Source organism: Dendropsophus ebraccatus, chromosome 3, assembly GCF_027789765.1.
Source record: "Dendropsophus ebraccatus isolate aDenEbr1 chromosome 3, aDenEbr1.pat, whole genome shotgun sequence".
Taxonomy (NCBI): domain Eukaryota; kingdom Metazoa; phylum Chordata; class Amphibia; order Anura; family Hylidae; genus Dendropsophus; species Dendropsophus ebraccatus.
In genome coordinates this window covers 89223727-89236726 of record NC_091456.1, presented here as the reverse complement: position 1 = coordinate 89236726, position 13000 = coordinate 89223727, and the positions used below count along the sequence as shown (strand labels likewise).

At 42.0% G+C, this 13000-nt stretch overlaps 1 protein-coding gene across 3 annotated transcripts in view; it reads left to right on the top strand.

Moving 5' to 3' along the window:
* The window catches only part of MELK (maternal embryonic leucine zipper kinase), a 50008-nt gene that overhangs the window by 21463 nt on the left and 15545 nt on the right, over positions 1–13000 (top strand). For 2 of the 3 annotated variants that reach the window (XM_069964373.1, XM_069964372.1), the window contains exons 5-12: positions 199–342; positions 414–482; positions 3015–3107; positions 5761–5859; positions 5936–6004; positions 6184–6282; positions 8014–8100; positions 8702–8827. In XM_069964373.1, coding sequence (XP_069820474.1) covers positions 199–342; positions 414–482; positions 3015–3107; positions 5761–5859; positions 5936–6004; positions 6184–6282; positions 8014–8100; positions 8702–8827 — 786 coding nt within the window. The remainder of the gene's footprint in view (positions 1–198; positions 343–413; positions 483–3014; positions 3108–5760; positions 5860–5935; positions 6005–6183; positions 6283–8013; positions 8101–8701; positions 8828–13000) is intronic. The other variant, XM_069964374.1, reaches the window with a different exon arrangement.

The window sequence follows — 13000 nt, the reverse complement described above, 5'->3', positions numbered from 1 at the left end:
AAGCAAAGCTTTTTAGAGGAAAAGCTATACATTTGCATTAAGGTAAACACATGTTGGCACAAATAGTCCTTACATCTCTCTAATGGCTCAGCATTATGCTATGTGCATGAGGGCTAAAGCAAGCAAGGGAAAAAGCTGGCTGCAGTGTGTTTAATATATATTTTTTTATTAAAACATCATGTTTTTTTTCTCTTGCAGTACTGCCCAGGTGGGGAGCTGTTTGATTATATTATTGCTAAAGACCGCTTAACTGAAGAAGAAGCCAGGGTGTTTTTTCGGCAGATTGTATCTGCTGTTGCATATATTCACAGCGAAGGATATGCACACAGAGATCTAAAGCCAGTGAGTTGATCATCTTCTCTTTTTTCCAAATAGGTATGCTTTGACTCTCATTCTTGCTTACTTTTCAATAGGAAAATCTTCTTATTGATGAGGATCAGAACTTGAAACTAATAGACTTTGGACTCTGTGCAAAGCCAAAGGTAAATTTTCTAATTTAATCAGATGACCACAATTTTACAAACACTTGCTCCCTCTACTGCTAGGCTTGAGGATTGCAGATAAATGCTGTAAACATGTTCTATAAAATCTCTTCACCAGACCATTAGGTGAAACCGTTGTGTCAACTTTGTATCTGTCACTATGCGCCTCTCTGCCAGACTGACATGCAGCAGTACCTGACACTGGAATATTGGGTTTCAGTAGAAATGTTCTTGCTTGGGTAGTTCCCCTTGACCTTACATTTCCACAGCAACCCTATTCTCTGCCATCTACTGTGACTACACCCTGGTCTGGGGAAAGATGGATAGTGACAAGTACTCTTGATAATTCCACATATGCTTGGATGACTAAGTTTTAGGTCTATATATTTTATCATGTGTATCATATCTGTCTGTTTAGCGCTAGTGTCACGAATTATTTATATATATATATATATATATATATATATATATATATATATATATATATATATATATATATATATTATTTTTTTTTTTTTTTTTTTTTTTGTGGGTGAACCCCTACTAATTGAGCACAAATCTAGTAAATTGGCACACATTTAATGAGCCTATTGCATTGCTTAATTATCAAGCTGGTAGGGCTTCACAAATGATTTCAGGATTATTCACACAGTCCTTCAATCAGCTGAAAAGTATATGGAGAAATGTATAATGTGGCTAGTCAACAGTGGTGTGTGTGTGTGGTGTTTTTACTCATTTACTTTTTTTTTTTTTTTTTTTTTTTTTAATTTATATGCATAAATGTGCAATCAGCTCATGAACCAGAATTTGGCTGTTAGTCCCTTGAATGCTGTGCTCATTTAAATGTTATCCCTGTTTAACCCCCTTCACATCCTTAATACATATATATTTGTTCCTACTGTACATGCCCCATGCAGTAGGAACATATATATATTTAATAATAATAATAATAATAAATAATAATTTCCTAGACTGAAGGGACTTTAAATGTGTACGGGGCCACTCCAATGAGGGTGGTCCTGCACACATCAGTGTGGCCGGCTCCAGAGCTAATAAAAGGCAGCAACACTAATTAACCCTCTGCACAGTGATTTAAAAATTTTAAAAGTCCCCCTTTCCCACTATACAAATAAATAAAAAAAAAAAAAAAAAAAAAAATATATATATATATATATATATATATATATATATATATATATATATATATATATATATATATATATATATATAATAATATATATATTTTTTTTTTATTAGTAAAAAAAATTATAAATAAAATGTTTCCCTTACACCAATATGATAATGTGTAAGGGACTTGAATGGAGATTTACTGCAATCTTCTGACATTTCTAAAATACTCAGCCTTTATGCATCTATTATGTATAGCTTTTGAAATAAAAATTCTGACCAGGAAACACCCATAGCTTTTAATCTTTCCAATATCAAGTTATTATGGATTCTGCACAGTTTTGCTGTTATCTAGATGCATCCACCCCCCACGGAGTGCATGGAATCATCAAATCTCAGTCCAACCTGACACCACTCCCTGCTCCTGGCCCCCACCCTCTGTGTCGACATCACATGTCATCCTGACCCCTGGACGCCCAGAGTGCTCCTCTGCTGTATCATTTTCACATCTCAGCTCTGCTATATAGGCATCACCATCTCAGCTCTACTATATCACCACCATCTCAACTCTGCTACATCCCCATTATCAGGCATAATCATTGCATTATGGGAAATGTAGTTTCCTATCTTGGATATAGACCATCTTATAGAAAAACTTGTAACTCTGGAACGGCAGCAGCTAGGAAGATGGGAGATAGCTCAAAATACTCAGGGGCTTGGTGAGTAAGACCAGCTAGATTTGGAGGAATTTCATTTTTTTAGCTCTTGGGGGGGGGGGGACGGACGGAGAAATTCCATCTGTGCTTGTTATCCCCTATCCTATGTATAAGGGATAACTGGCTGGGATGGGAATACCTCTTTAACCTAAGGAAATATCCTTTGTTGGACCAAGGTGTAGCCATACTCTGTGTGAGTTGCTTACACTACAAGCTTGACACACTTCAGTCATTTAAAGGGAACCTGTCACCCCCCCATGCCGGGGTGACAGGCTCCCGACCCCCGTTAGAGCCCCCTATACTCACCGGGTCCCGCTTCTGGATCCGGTCGGGTGACGGAGATCTCAGCTGCTGCAGCCCGGCGCGCGCGCTGAGAGATGAGTCCAACGCTCATAGAGCATGACGGAGCGCTGGACTCTCCTGTCATTCTCTATGAGCGTTGGACTCATCTCTCAGCGCGCGCACCGGGCTGCAGCGGCTGAGATCTCCGTCACCCGACCGGATCCAGAAGCGGGATCAGGTGAGTATAGGGGGGTCGGGAGCCTGTCACCCCGGCACGGGGGGGTGACAGGTTCCCTTTAAGAAAAAAAATGGTAAATGTCAAAAAATGAGCGTAGAGCAACTCTTGTGTTTCAAGTATATTTGTAACTAACCTTTCTGTTGTCTTTCTTTTCTCTACCGTCTGTAGGGTGGCATGGATTATCACTTAATGACCTGTTGTGGAAGCCCAGCATATGCAGCTCCTGAACTCATACAGGGAAAAGCTTATATTGGCTCTGAGGTAATTTACTGGCTTTGGAATACGTATACTTACATTTGCTCCTATTGAATTTCCTTAAAATGGACCAGTGGCCCCCTCCTTACTTTCATATTCCAGTTAATACTATATATTGTTAAATAACGTTAGAGCATCTTATATATCTCTGTGTTGTAATTGATCTATGTGTTGTAATTGATCTATTATCCTTACCAAGAATATGTGATTAAAGGAGAAGCCCTGCTCCATGACTAGCCTGCTCTGGCACTATTTTATTATGCACACTCTTGAGATTGGTTGACAAGCAAGTTTGTCTTGCAGTTTTGATTCTCGTGCTTGCGCTGTGCTTTCTCATTACAAGGAAGAAACGCACTGTTTGTGGTTAAAGTGGATATCATTTATGCGTAGATGGCAGGCAGTGTGTGTAATATGTATTCTGAAGGCGGCCATTCTTCTGCTAAGGCTTGTGTAATTATTTAATTGGCTGAGGTACAGGAAGAGTTACTCGTGTAGCACTAGTGTTTACTCACCTAAGCTTTATGGAATGTAAACATCTTGTTTCGTTAAGCCATATTTTAATGGCATCACGAAGTGTACATAATATCATGACCTCTACAGTTCCCCCTTTGAAGCCTTTTTAAAAAGTGGCTGACGTTTATCCCTGGGATAAAAAGCTAACAATCTATGTTCTGAGGTCTTCACCACTTTTAAGACAATCTTTTATTGGGCTTACACAAAGGAGATTAAAAGTCAGATTCTAGTCTGTTCCTCCTCAATATGTAATGTATGGGGGTGGCCTCACTACTTCATCGGGCTTCAGGCTTTTAGATTCTTCTTAATCATATGAGAAGGGGAAATCGGCATACATAGTTGGAATTTCTTTCTTCAATGTCTGAGGAACAGCCAGATGTTATAGCCATTCCAAAGATGTGTTGTCCCTTCTCCTGGAAAAATATCTATAAGCATTAAGTTTGTTTCAAAAACTGATTGACCACCCTTTGATACAGTTTGAGCTATAAAAGAATTAACTCATGGAAAATGAGGATTTCCTAAATCTGTTTAGGAGAGGCCACAGGTCCTTCTTAACCCCTTAACGACATCGGGCGATCAAACTGGCGATCAAACAGTTTCCCCGTGTTCTGCACCCCTCAGCTAGGTAGCTGAGGGGTGCACAACAGGTGTGTGTATAGTGGCACTATACCTGATCTGGATGTCCGGAGCGATGATCTGCGGTCCGCGGCGTCCTCGAGTCTTCTTCGGGTCGCTTCTGGGTTTTGTCGGGTCCAGCGTCGTCTAGCTTCGGAAATGTTCGGCTCTTCGGGCTTCGGCGGGCCTCGGAAGTCTTCGGCAGCGTCGCTCTACTGTCCCCTAGCTGCTGATCAGTGAATATTATTCACTGATCAGTTGCTTTGGGTTAAAAAGTCAAACACCTCCTCCTTTTTGGGGTAGGGGCGTTTTTCCTCCCTATATCCTACCGCCACTGTCTGCTGATAAGTGCAGCATTTATCAGCAGCTCCGTAGGGATATTTTTTCTTACTGTCAAAAAAACGTAAAAAACACTACGTTACACCACACTACATGAAATAAAGTTTTACACTACACTACATTACACATTTACATACCCCATATACCAATCCCTGTATAAAGATGGCCCCCAGGGTGTTTTCGGTGGCGGACGCATATGCTAATATTGCCTCCGACACCGAAACAGCCCGTGAGGATGAATGGGGGGATTCTTTTTTCCTCCATTCATCCTCATCATCCAGTGACGTGTCTGGGGGTAGCGTAGCGTACGCTGCCCCCCCCCCCAGACACGTCTTTTCCGCCAGTACCGTCCCAATAAGAGATGACAGTATGGTGTGAAATTCTCCAAACTCTGTGAGAGAACCTCGGGGTACACTTACAGATTTAGGGTACGTGCACACTGCGGAATGGCGGAGGATAATCCTTTGTGCATTCCGCAGCTGGCACCCGCGTGTCTCCGCCCGTGTCATAGACTCCATTCTATGCACGGGCGGATTCCGTCGTCCGTCCAAAGAATGAACACGTTCATTCTTTGGACAGAGGGCGAAGTCAGCACGTGCATAGAATGGAATGTGACACGAGCGGAGTCGCGCGGGTGCCAGCTGCGGAATGCACAAAGGGTGCAGTTTCTGAAATGAGGTACTTTTGGGGGCTTTATAACATACAGTCCTGAACAGGTCCCTAAAAATATCTGATTTTGAAATTTTACTGAAAATTTGGAAAATTGCTGCTAATGTTTTAAGCTTTCTATTTTCTAAAAAAAATGAAAGATAGTTTAATAAATGCTGCCAACATAAAGTAGACATGTTGCTAATGCTATTTAATATATAATTGATGTGGATGAAACTTTTCTGCTTATACAGAAAATGGTTATAATTTGGAAAATTGCATTTTTTCACGTTATTTTGGGGTTTTTCATAAAGATTCGTTATAAGTATCGACTCCAATTTACCAGAAATGTAAAGTACAATATGTCACGAGAGAACAATCTCCGAATCAGCCGGATAGGTAAAAGCATCCCGAAGTTAATAATGGATAAAGTGACACAGGTCATATTCATAAAATTTGTCTGTCGTTAAGGCCATTTTAGGCTTTGTCTTTAAGGGGTTAAGCTGATAGTACATCATGCAAGAATAATGTTGTGTACTTACAGGCAGACATATGGAGCATGGGAGTGCTGATGTATGCACTAATGTGTGGATACCTTCCATTTGATGATGACAATGTCATGGTCTTGTATAAAAAGATTATGGTAAGTGTCTTATGAGCATAGATTCCACTGCCATAATGTGTTCGTATGCTAAGGATAATATTTTCTTTCTTTCTAGAGGGGAAAATATGAGATCCCAAAATGGCTTTCACCGGGAAGTGTGCTTCTGCTTAGTCAAATGCTTCAGGTAATGACGGGGACCTGTTTTCATGGGATCTTATAACGCTTGCAAATCAATGCATTTGAACAATGTAGTTTGTAGGTAACATGGTAATGCAATTTTACATTTTGGTAGATAATAGCCTGTCAAGATAAGCAGCAAGTTTATTTGAATAAGGTTCCTAAAGCTTTTTTTTTATTTTATAGGTGGACCCCAAGAAAAGGATTTCAGTGAAGCATCTTTTGAAACACCCATGGCTCATGCAAGGGTATCACTGCCCTGTGGAATGGTATAGTAAATGCCCTGTGAGTGTTCTCATTTATAGACTATGAGGGAGATTTATCAAACATGGTGTAAAGTGAAACTGGCTCAGTTGCCCCTAGCAACCAATCAGATTCCACAGAATGGAAAGTAGAATCTGATTGGTTGCTAGGGGCAACTGAGCAAGTTTCACTTTACACCATGTTTGATCTCCCCCATTTGAGTTTTAGTGCAAATTTTAAATTAAATGTGAGCCAAGGGCTAGGTTCCCACTTCAGGAACATATCTGAACGTGGCCTTCTCGTTTAAATAGCCAGTGGCTATTCAAGAACATGATCTTTATTAGTTCCGTATAACTGAGACAGCCGCCTTTCTTTGATATGTTTCCGAGGTGGTAACATAGCCTAGAGGTGGTTAGAAAGTTCTACAGACAGCTTGAAAAACTTTCATGAGTATGGTATGTATTTTCCATCTCTATATACTGTAGGTACATCCTGTCCAGAGAAACACTTCAGTGTCTCACGGTCATTCAATTTTTCTACCGTTGTAGTACTGCAATGAAACTCTTCCTGCTCATTAAAGTGTACCTGTCGTTATAACTTTAAAAATGTAAATCAACAGTAGATGTGATATAAAGCAAGTTTGCAATGTACATTTATTTATTTATTTTTATCATGCTTTAAAACAAAGCTGAACTTACCAGAAATCCAGGTCCAGTCACCTGAAGGCAGATTTTGAGTCTTGTGCTGGTTGAAGAAAAAGGGCGTAAACACATAAAGTCTGCACAGTTCAGAGAGCAGTGACGGACATACCGCATGTGCAGCCGGTTCGGCTGCACAGGGGCCCAAGAAGGAGAGGGGCCGGAGTGTTAAGACAGCCATGATGTCAGGCTACCAGTGAGGATTTGCCCACACAGAGCAGATTCCCAGGTCCCTGAGGGGTGGCACAATCCTGCTCTGTTATTTTATCTAAGTGTGACTTGGCTAAAATAACAGCAGCAGGAGCCCAGCGTGTCCCGGATGCCGGGGCAGAGAACCCCTTCCCCCACACACACTCCCTGGCAGGCTACATAACACACTGAAAGAGAAAGTCAGTGACAATCACTTACTGTCTTTCTGTTAAAGACTGTCTCCGGCTCTGCAAGATGTCTGGTTATCTTATCTTATCACTTGCATCCGGTCTCCAGCAGGCACAGCACCAGGCCCCCTCTTCCTCCTCCTCAGGCCCCCCTTCCCAGCTCAGTGACTGGAGCCCTGTATCTGTGCACCCTCTAGCTGCAGGGACAGTATGGTGGCAGAGGTCTGTCTGGGGGCTGCTGTCTGACACAACAGGGGGATAAAACGCAAAGAATTTTTTCCCCAGGCTTCCTAAAGCTGCTCCTTGTCTGTGTCGGGGCAGAGAGGAAGAGGGAGGGAGGCCCAGCACAGCAGAGCTATGTTCCAGAGCAGTGGTATGGCTGGAAGCTGTGTGTGTCCTGTCCCCTTCTGTACAGCCTGCCTGTAACATCTATCAGAGACAGACACAGGAGGTTAGTGTAAATCTGTGTGTCTATAAACGTGTGTGGTGTATATGTATGTGTGCGCCATCTCCACCCAAAGGTACCTTGTGACAAAGTACGGAGGCCGTGGGTGACCAAAAATACTCCACTTTTCAGAAATTCAGATTTCCTTAGTCAGGAAATCTACAATAAAAAAAAGTTACACTTTGTGACCGTTAAGTGGTTAAATACAGTCTTTGGTTGAAACAGTATATTTTTTTTCCCCCCCCTGCTTTAGCTTGGATACATGGATGAAGACTGCATTACAGAGCTATCTGTATATTACAAGCACAGTAAAGAAACAATGTCTCGCCTTATCTCTGAGGTATTCCTTTTCCAGCTTTCCAGGAACCTTTGTGCTTTCCTGTTGCCATTAGATGGCACTTAGATATAGATGTTTATCACATATATGACAGTTTTTTTTGTACTTTGTGTTGCAGTAGAGTTATACAGGCTCTGGCAAAACACACAAAATACCCACAGGATTTTTAGTTTTTTTGGCTTGCAGCAAATATACAAATCAAATGTGGAACAAAGCAATTTATGCATACTTTTTATTTGTATAAGGTATATTTGTGGTAGCCAGAATGTTCAACTTTTTAGATGGGTATCGCATATTTTTCTGTGACTCAGAAACAGTTAAAAAAATCTAACAGAACTACAAGCATCCCCATTTCCGTAACACCCACTCACATCTTTTAAGGCAACACAACAATTTTTTTGTTAAACTACTACTTTAGATTTTGTGGCAAAACGAGAAGTGGATCCAACAGGAAAGAGAAGTCTTCCTTTATATTTTCCATCCCATTTGAATCCACTTCTGGTTTTGGCACAAAAACTGCCATATGTGAAACCAGCTTAAGAGTAGTACTGCTCTCTCAGCTGTCTTGTGTCTTAAGCTATTTTGATTTTCTATTTAATTCTAGTGGAATTATGATCACACTACAGCCACCTATCTACTGCTTCAATCCAAGAAAAGCCACGGAAAGCCTGTGCGGTTGGTACGTTCTTCTGCTGTGGAGCCCTCCATTTCAAGTTTTAAGGGGCTTAGGGTATGTGTATGACTGACTGGAACAAAATCAACTAAATGAAAGGCTGTGGATTTTCAACCAGTAGTGGTGTTGGCTTAAGTTTTCCTAATATAGTGGGCTTAAGCCGCTATTACACTGGATGATTCAAAGGAGCAAACGAGTTTCGGGGGAGCTGCCTGAATGATCGCTAGATTGTCCGGGCAGCCCATCGAAGATAACTGCAGTCTTCTGCCGCTCCTATTGCACAGAGCGACGGCAGGATATCGCTGCTATCCTGATCGTTGCCATTTTTAACATTTTGAAAGGCAACGATCAGCCGACATCATGCATGTGTGCTGATCGCTGTCTTCTGTTACATTGAGCGATTATCCCCCGATTTATTTATTTATTTTGTTTCCGTAGCACCTCCCGAATTAAGGTTACATTCACCTTGCAGTCAAACTTGCATGTTAACAAGGAAAATGTGGCTGGCCACAACTCCCTTTGTTGCATAGTTATAAAAAAAAAAAAAAGTCACAACTTCAGCATGTGTACAAATTTTTATGTATGGGCTAGTTTCAGAAATATGTGCAAAAACGTGTAAATGAGAGCGATCAAAGATTAGTCAAATGCCTATTTTTTGTGCCACAGTTGTGTCATTACAGGCCACTGTTTATATCCCATTTTGTGTCATGCCAATCTCCTAAAATAACCAGGGAATTATGATATATCCACATGCATTTCTGGTTATATTATGTCAGGATAGGATTATGACAGTACAGCAATTCAACTTACAATGGCCTCAGGCTACAATATTTTCAAAATACAATGGTCCTTTCTGGACCATTGTAACTTGAGACCAGACTCAACATTCAATGCTATGGACTTTCAGGATCTAAAAACCAAAAGAAAAAATTACGAATGCAAGACCAATGTATATATAAGTACTTATCTTTTATTAGAATATCAAAAAGAAATTATTTCAATTAAAAATACATAACAGGGGGGCTGGAGCTAATACAAATCCCCATAAAAGCTGTGGATTAACTAGGTTCTTATACATAAAGTACTATATCACAAAGTAGATAACCGTAAAATGGGGAACCTATGTATACACATATATACTGGGCACTGGGTTGGTACTGCATACAATAAATAAATAAATCTCACAGTAAGTACAAAGAAAGAAACACCATCCACAAATAATAAATATTACCCATACATGTCCTTAGTATACGAGTCCACCTCACCATACACCCGATGCGCGTTTCGCGTGTTGCTTTATCAAGAGTGATCACCCTCGATAAAGCAACACTCGAAACGCGCGTCGGGTGTATGGTGAGGTGGACTCGTATACTAAGGACATGTATGGGTAATATTTATTTGTGGATGGTGTTTCTTTCTTTGTACTTACTGTGAGATTTATTTATTGTATGCAGTACCAACCCAGTGCCCAGTATATATGTGGATATATAGGTTCCCCATGTGTATATACAGCTCCTGGGCCATGTGCCTCTTGTCGCCGAAGCTCAGCAATTTTAAAGGGGTTGTCCGGCGATAAAAAATTATTCACAGAATAACACACATTACAAAGTTATACAACTTTGTAATGTATGTTATGTCTGTGAATGGCCCCCTTCCCCGTGTCCCACCACCCCCACCCGTGTACCCGGAAGTGTGGTGCGCTATACATTACCTGTCGCGTGCCGACCACGGTCTCCGATCGTCAGCAGTGACGTCTTCTTCGGGAGCTTGGCGGATCTTCCCGAGTGCCGGCCGCCCTCTGCAGCGTCATCCGAAGCTCAGCCGCGATTGGCTGAGCATAACTGTGCTCAGCCAATCGCGGCTGAGCAGCTGATGACGTGGCCGCGTCATCAGCCGCTCAGCCGCGATTGGCTGAGCACAGTTATGCTCAGCCAATCGCGGCTGAGCTTCGGATGACGCTGCAGAGGGTGGCCGGCACTCGGGAAGATCCGCCAAGCTCCCGAAGAAGACGTCACTGCTGACGATCGGAGACCGTGGACGACACGATATGCGGTGAGTATAATGCACCACACTTCCGGGTCTAGCGTGGGTGGGGGGAAACACGGGGAAGGGGGCCATTCACAGACATAACATACATTACAAAGTTGTATAACTTTGTAATGTGTGTTATTCTGTGAATAATTTTTTATCGCCGGACAACCCCTTTAACACCGCCTGTTGGGGCTTACCCACCGCAGTGCTCATGGAGGGTAATAGAGAGGAGGAAGAAGAAGAGGAGGAGAAAGGGGTATACTAATCGTAACAAGTACCTTAATACTCGATTGAGTTCCAAGCTCGGGCAAGCATGCTCGCTTATCACTAATGTTTAAAGGGGTTATCCAGCGCTACAAAAACATGGCCATTTTTCCCCTACTGTTGTCTCCAGTTCAGATGCAGTTTGCTCTTAAGCTCCATTTACTTCAATGGAACAGAGTTTAAAAACCCCACGCAAACTGGAGACAACAGTAGGGGGAAAATGAAAATGTCCATGTCTTTGTAGCGCTGGATAACCCCTTTAACCTTCCACTTTTGTATTTTGTCTCTACATTAACCCCTTAGCGACCCATGACGTATCTGATACGTCATGGTGCCGCAGGGGATGTTCAGAGCGGGGTCCCGCCGGGTGATGATCCCGGCTGACATGTGCAGCCGGGGAGCGCCTCTATTGCGCCGGCTAATTAAGCCTCTAAGTGCAGCTGTCAAACCTGACAGCTGCACTTAGAGGCTTCAGACCTCACGACCTCACGTCCCTGGTGTCTAGTGGGACGGATCAGGCCATAGCAATCTATGACCGATCTGATGGATCTTTGCTGTGTATATACACAGCATTGATCTCTGAGAGATCAGTGCTGTTTATATACAAGTCCCCCAGGGGGACTTCTAGTTACAGTAAAAATAAAAGTAAAAATGTTTTTTTTATTAATAAAGAATCCCCTCCCCCATTTAAAGTCCAAATCACCCCCCTTTTCCCATTTTATAAATATAAATAAATAAACATATTTAGTATCGACGCGCGCGTAATCGCCCAAACTATTAATCACATTACTGATCTTGCACGGTAAACGGCGTCAGCGCAAAAAAATTCCTAAGTGCAAAATTGCGCATTTTTGGTCGCATCAAATCCAGAAAAAATATAATAAGTGATCAAAAAGTCGCATATGCGCAATCAAGGTACCGATAGAACGCATCATGGTGCAAAAAATGACACCTGACACAGCCCCATAGACCAAAGGATAATGGCGCTATAAGCCTGGGAATAGAGCGATTTTAAGGAACATATATTTGTTAACAATGGTTTGAATTTTTTACAAGCCATCAGATACAAGAAAAGTTATACATGTTACATATCGTTGTAATCTTAACGACTTGAGGAACATGAATAACAAGTCAGTTTTACCATTGGGCGAACGGCGTAAATGCAAAACTCCCCGAAATCAAAACAAATTCCTTTTTTTTTTTTTTTAATTTGACAGCGCAAATTATTTTTTTTTTCCAGTTTTGCAGTATATGTTATGGAAAAATAATGCCCGTCATTGCAAAGTACAATTGGTTTTGCAAAAAGTAAGGGCTCATGTGGGTGAAAAAATGCAAGTGCTATGGCCTTTTAAACATAAAGTGGAAAAAACAAAAGTGCAAAAACGAAAATTTGCTTTGACCTTAAGGCTTTAAAGGACAAGTGCCATGAAAAACTTTTTCCCAGTAATTGAAGCACATTACAAAGTTCTATAACTCTGTAATATGCTTCAATCACCTCTCTGCCTCCCTTCCCTGTCTTTTCCCCCCTCCACCCCCCACCAGGAAGTGTCCTGACTCACACAGACCTGATTACTGTCATCACCGTCACCAGGCTGCTCCTTCTTGTGAGGATGAGTCATCAGCAGGAGGGCTGCTCTAGGTCCTGTTACACCAGCCTCCCCTCCCCCTCCTTGTCAGGTGACTCTGCTTGCTCAGCTTATCTTCTCTAGTGACATGACTCCTTCACTGAGTCCACAGCAGCAGGAGAGAGGGTATGAGGGGAGGGGGGAGCTGCCTATGTGCTGGAGTCAGTCTGAGGGAAGATAAGCAAGTGAGAAGTGATGGCTTGCAGTTGTTCAGCCAATCGGAGGTGAGCAAGCTGAGTCACCTGACAAGGCAGGGGAGGGGGGAGGCTAGTGTAACAGGAGAAGGAGCTGAGAGAAGCATTAATCAGGT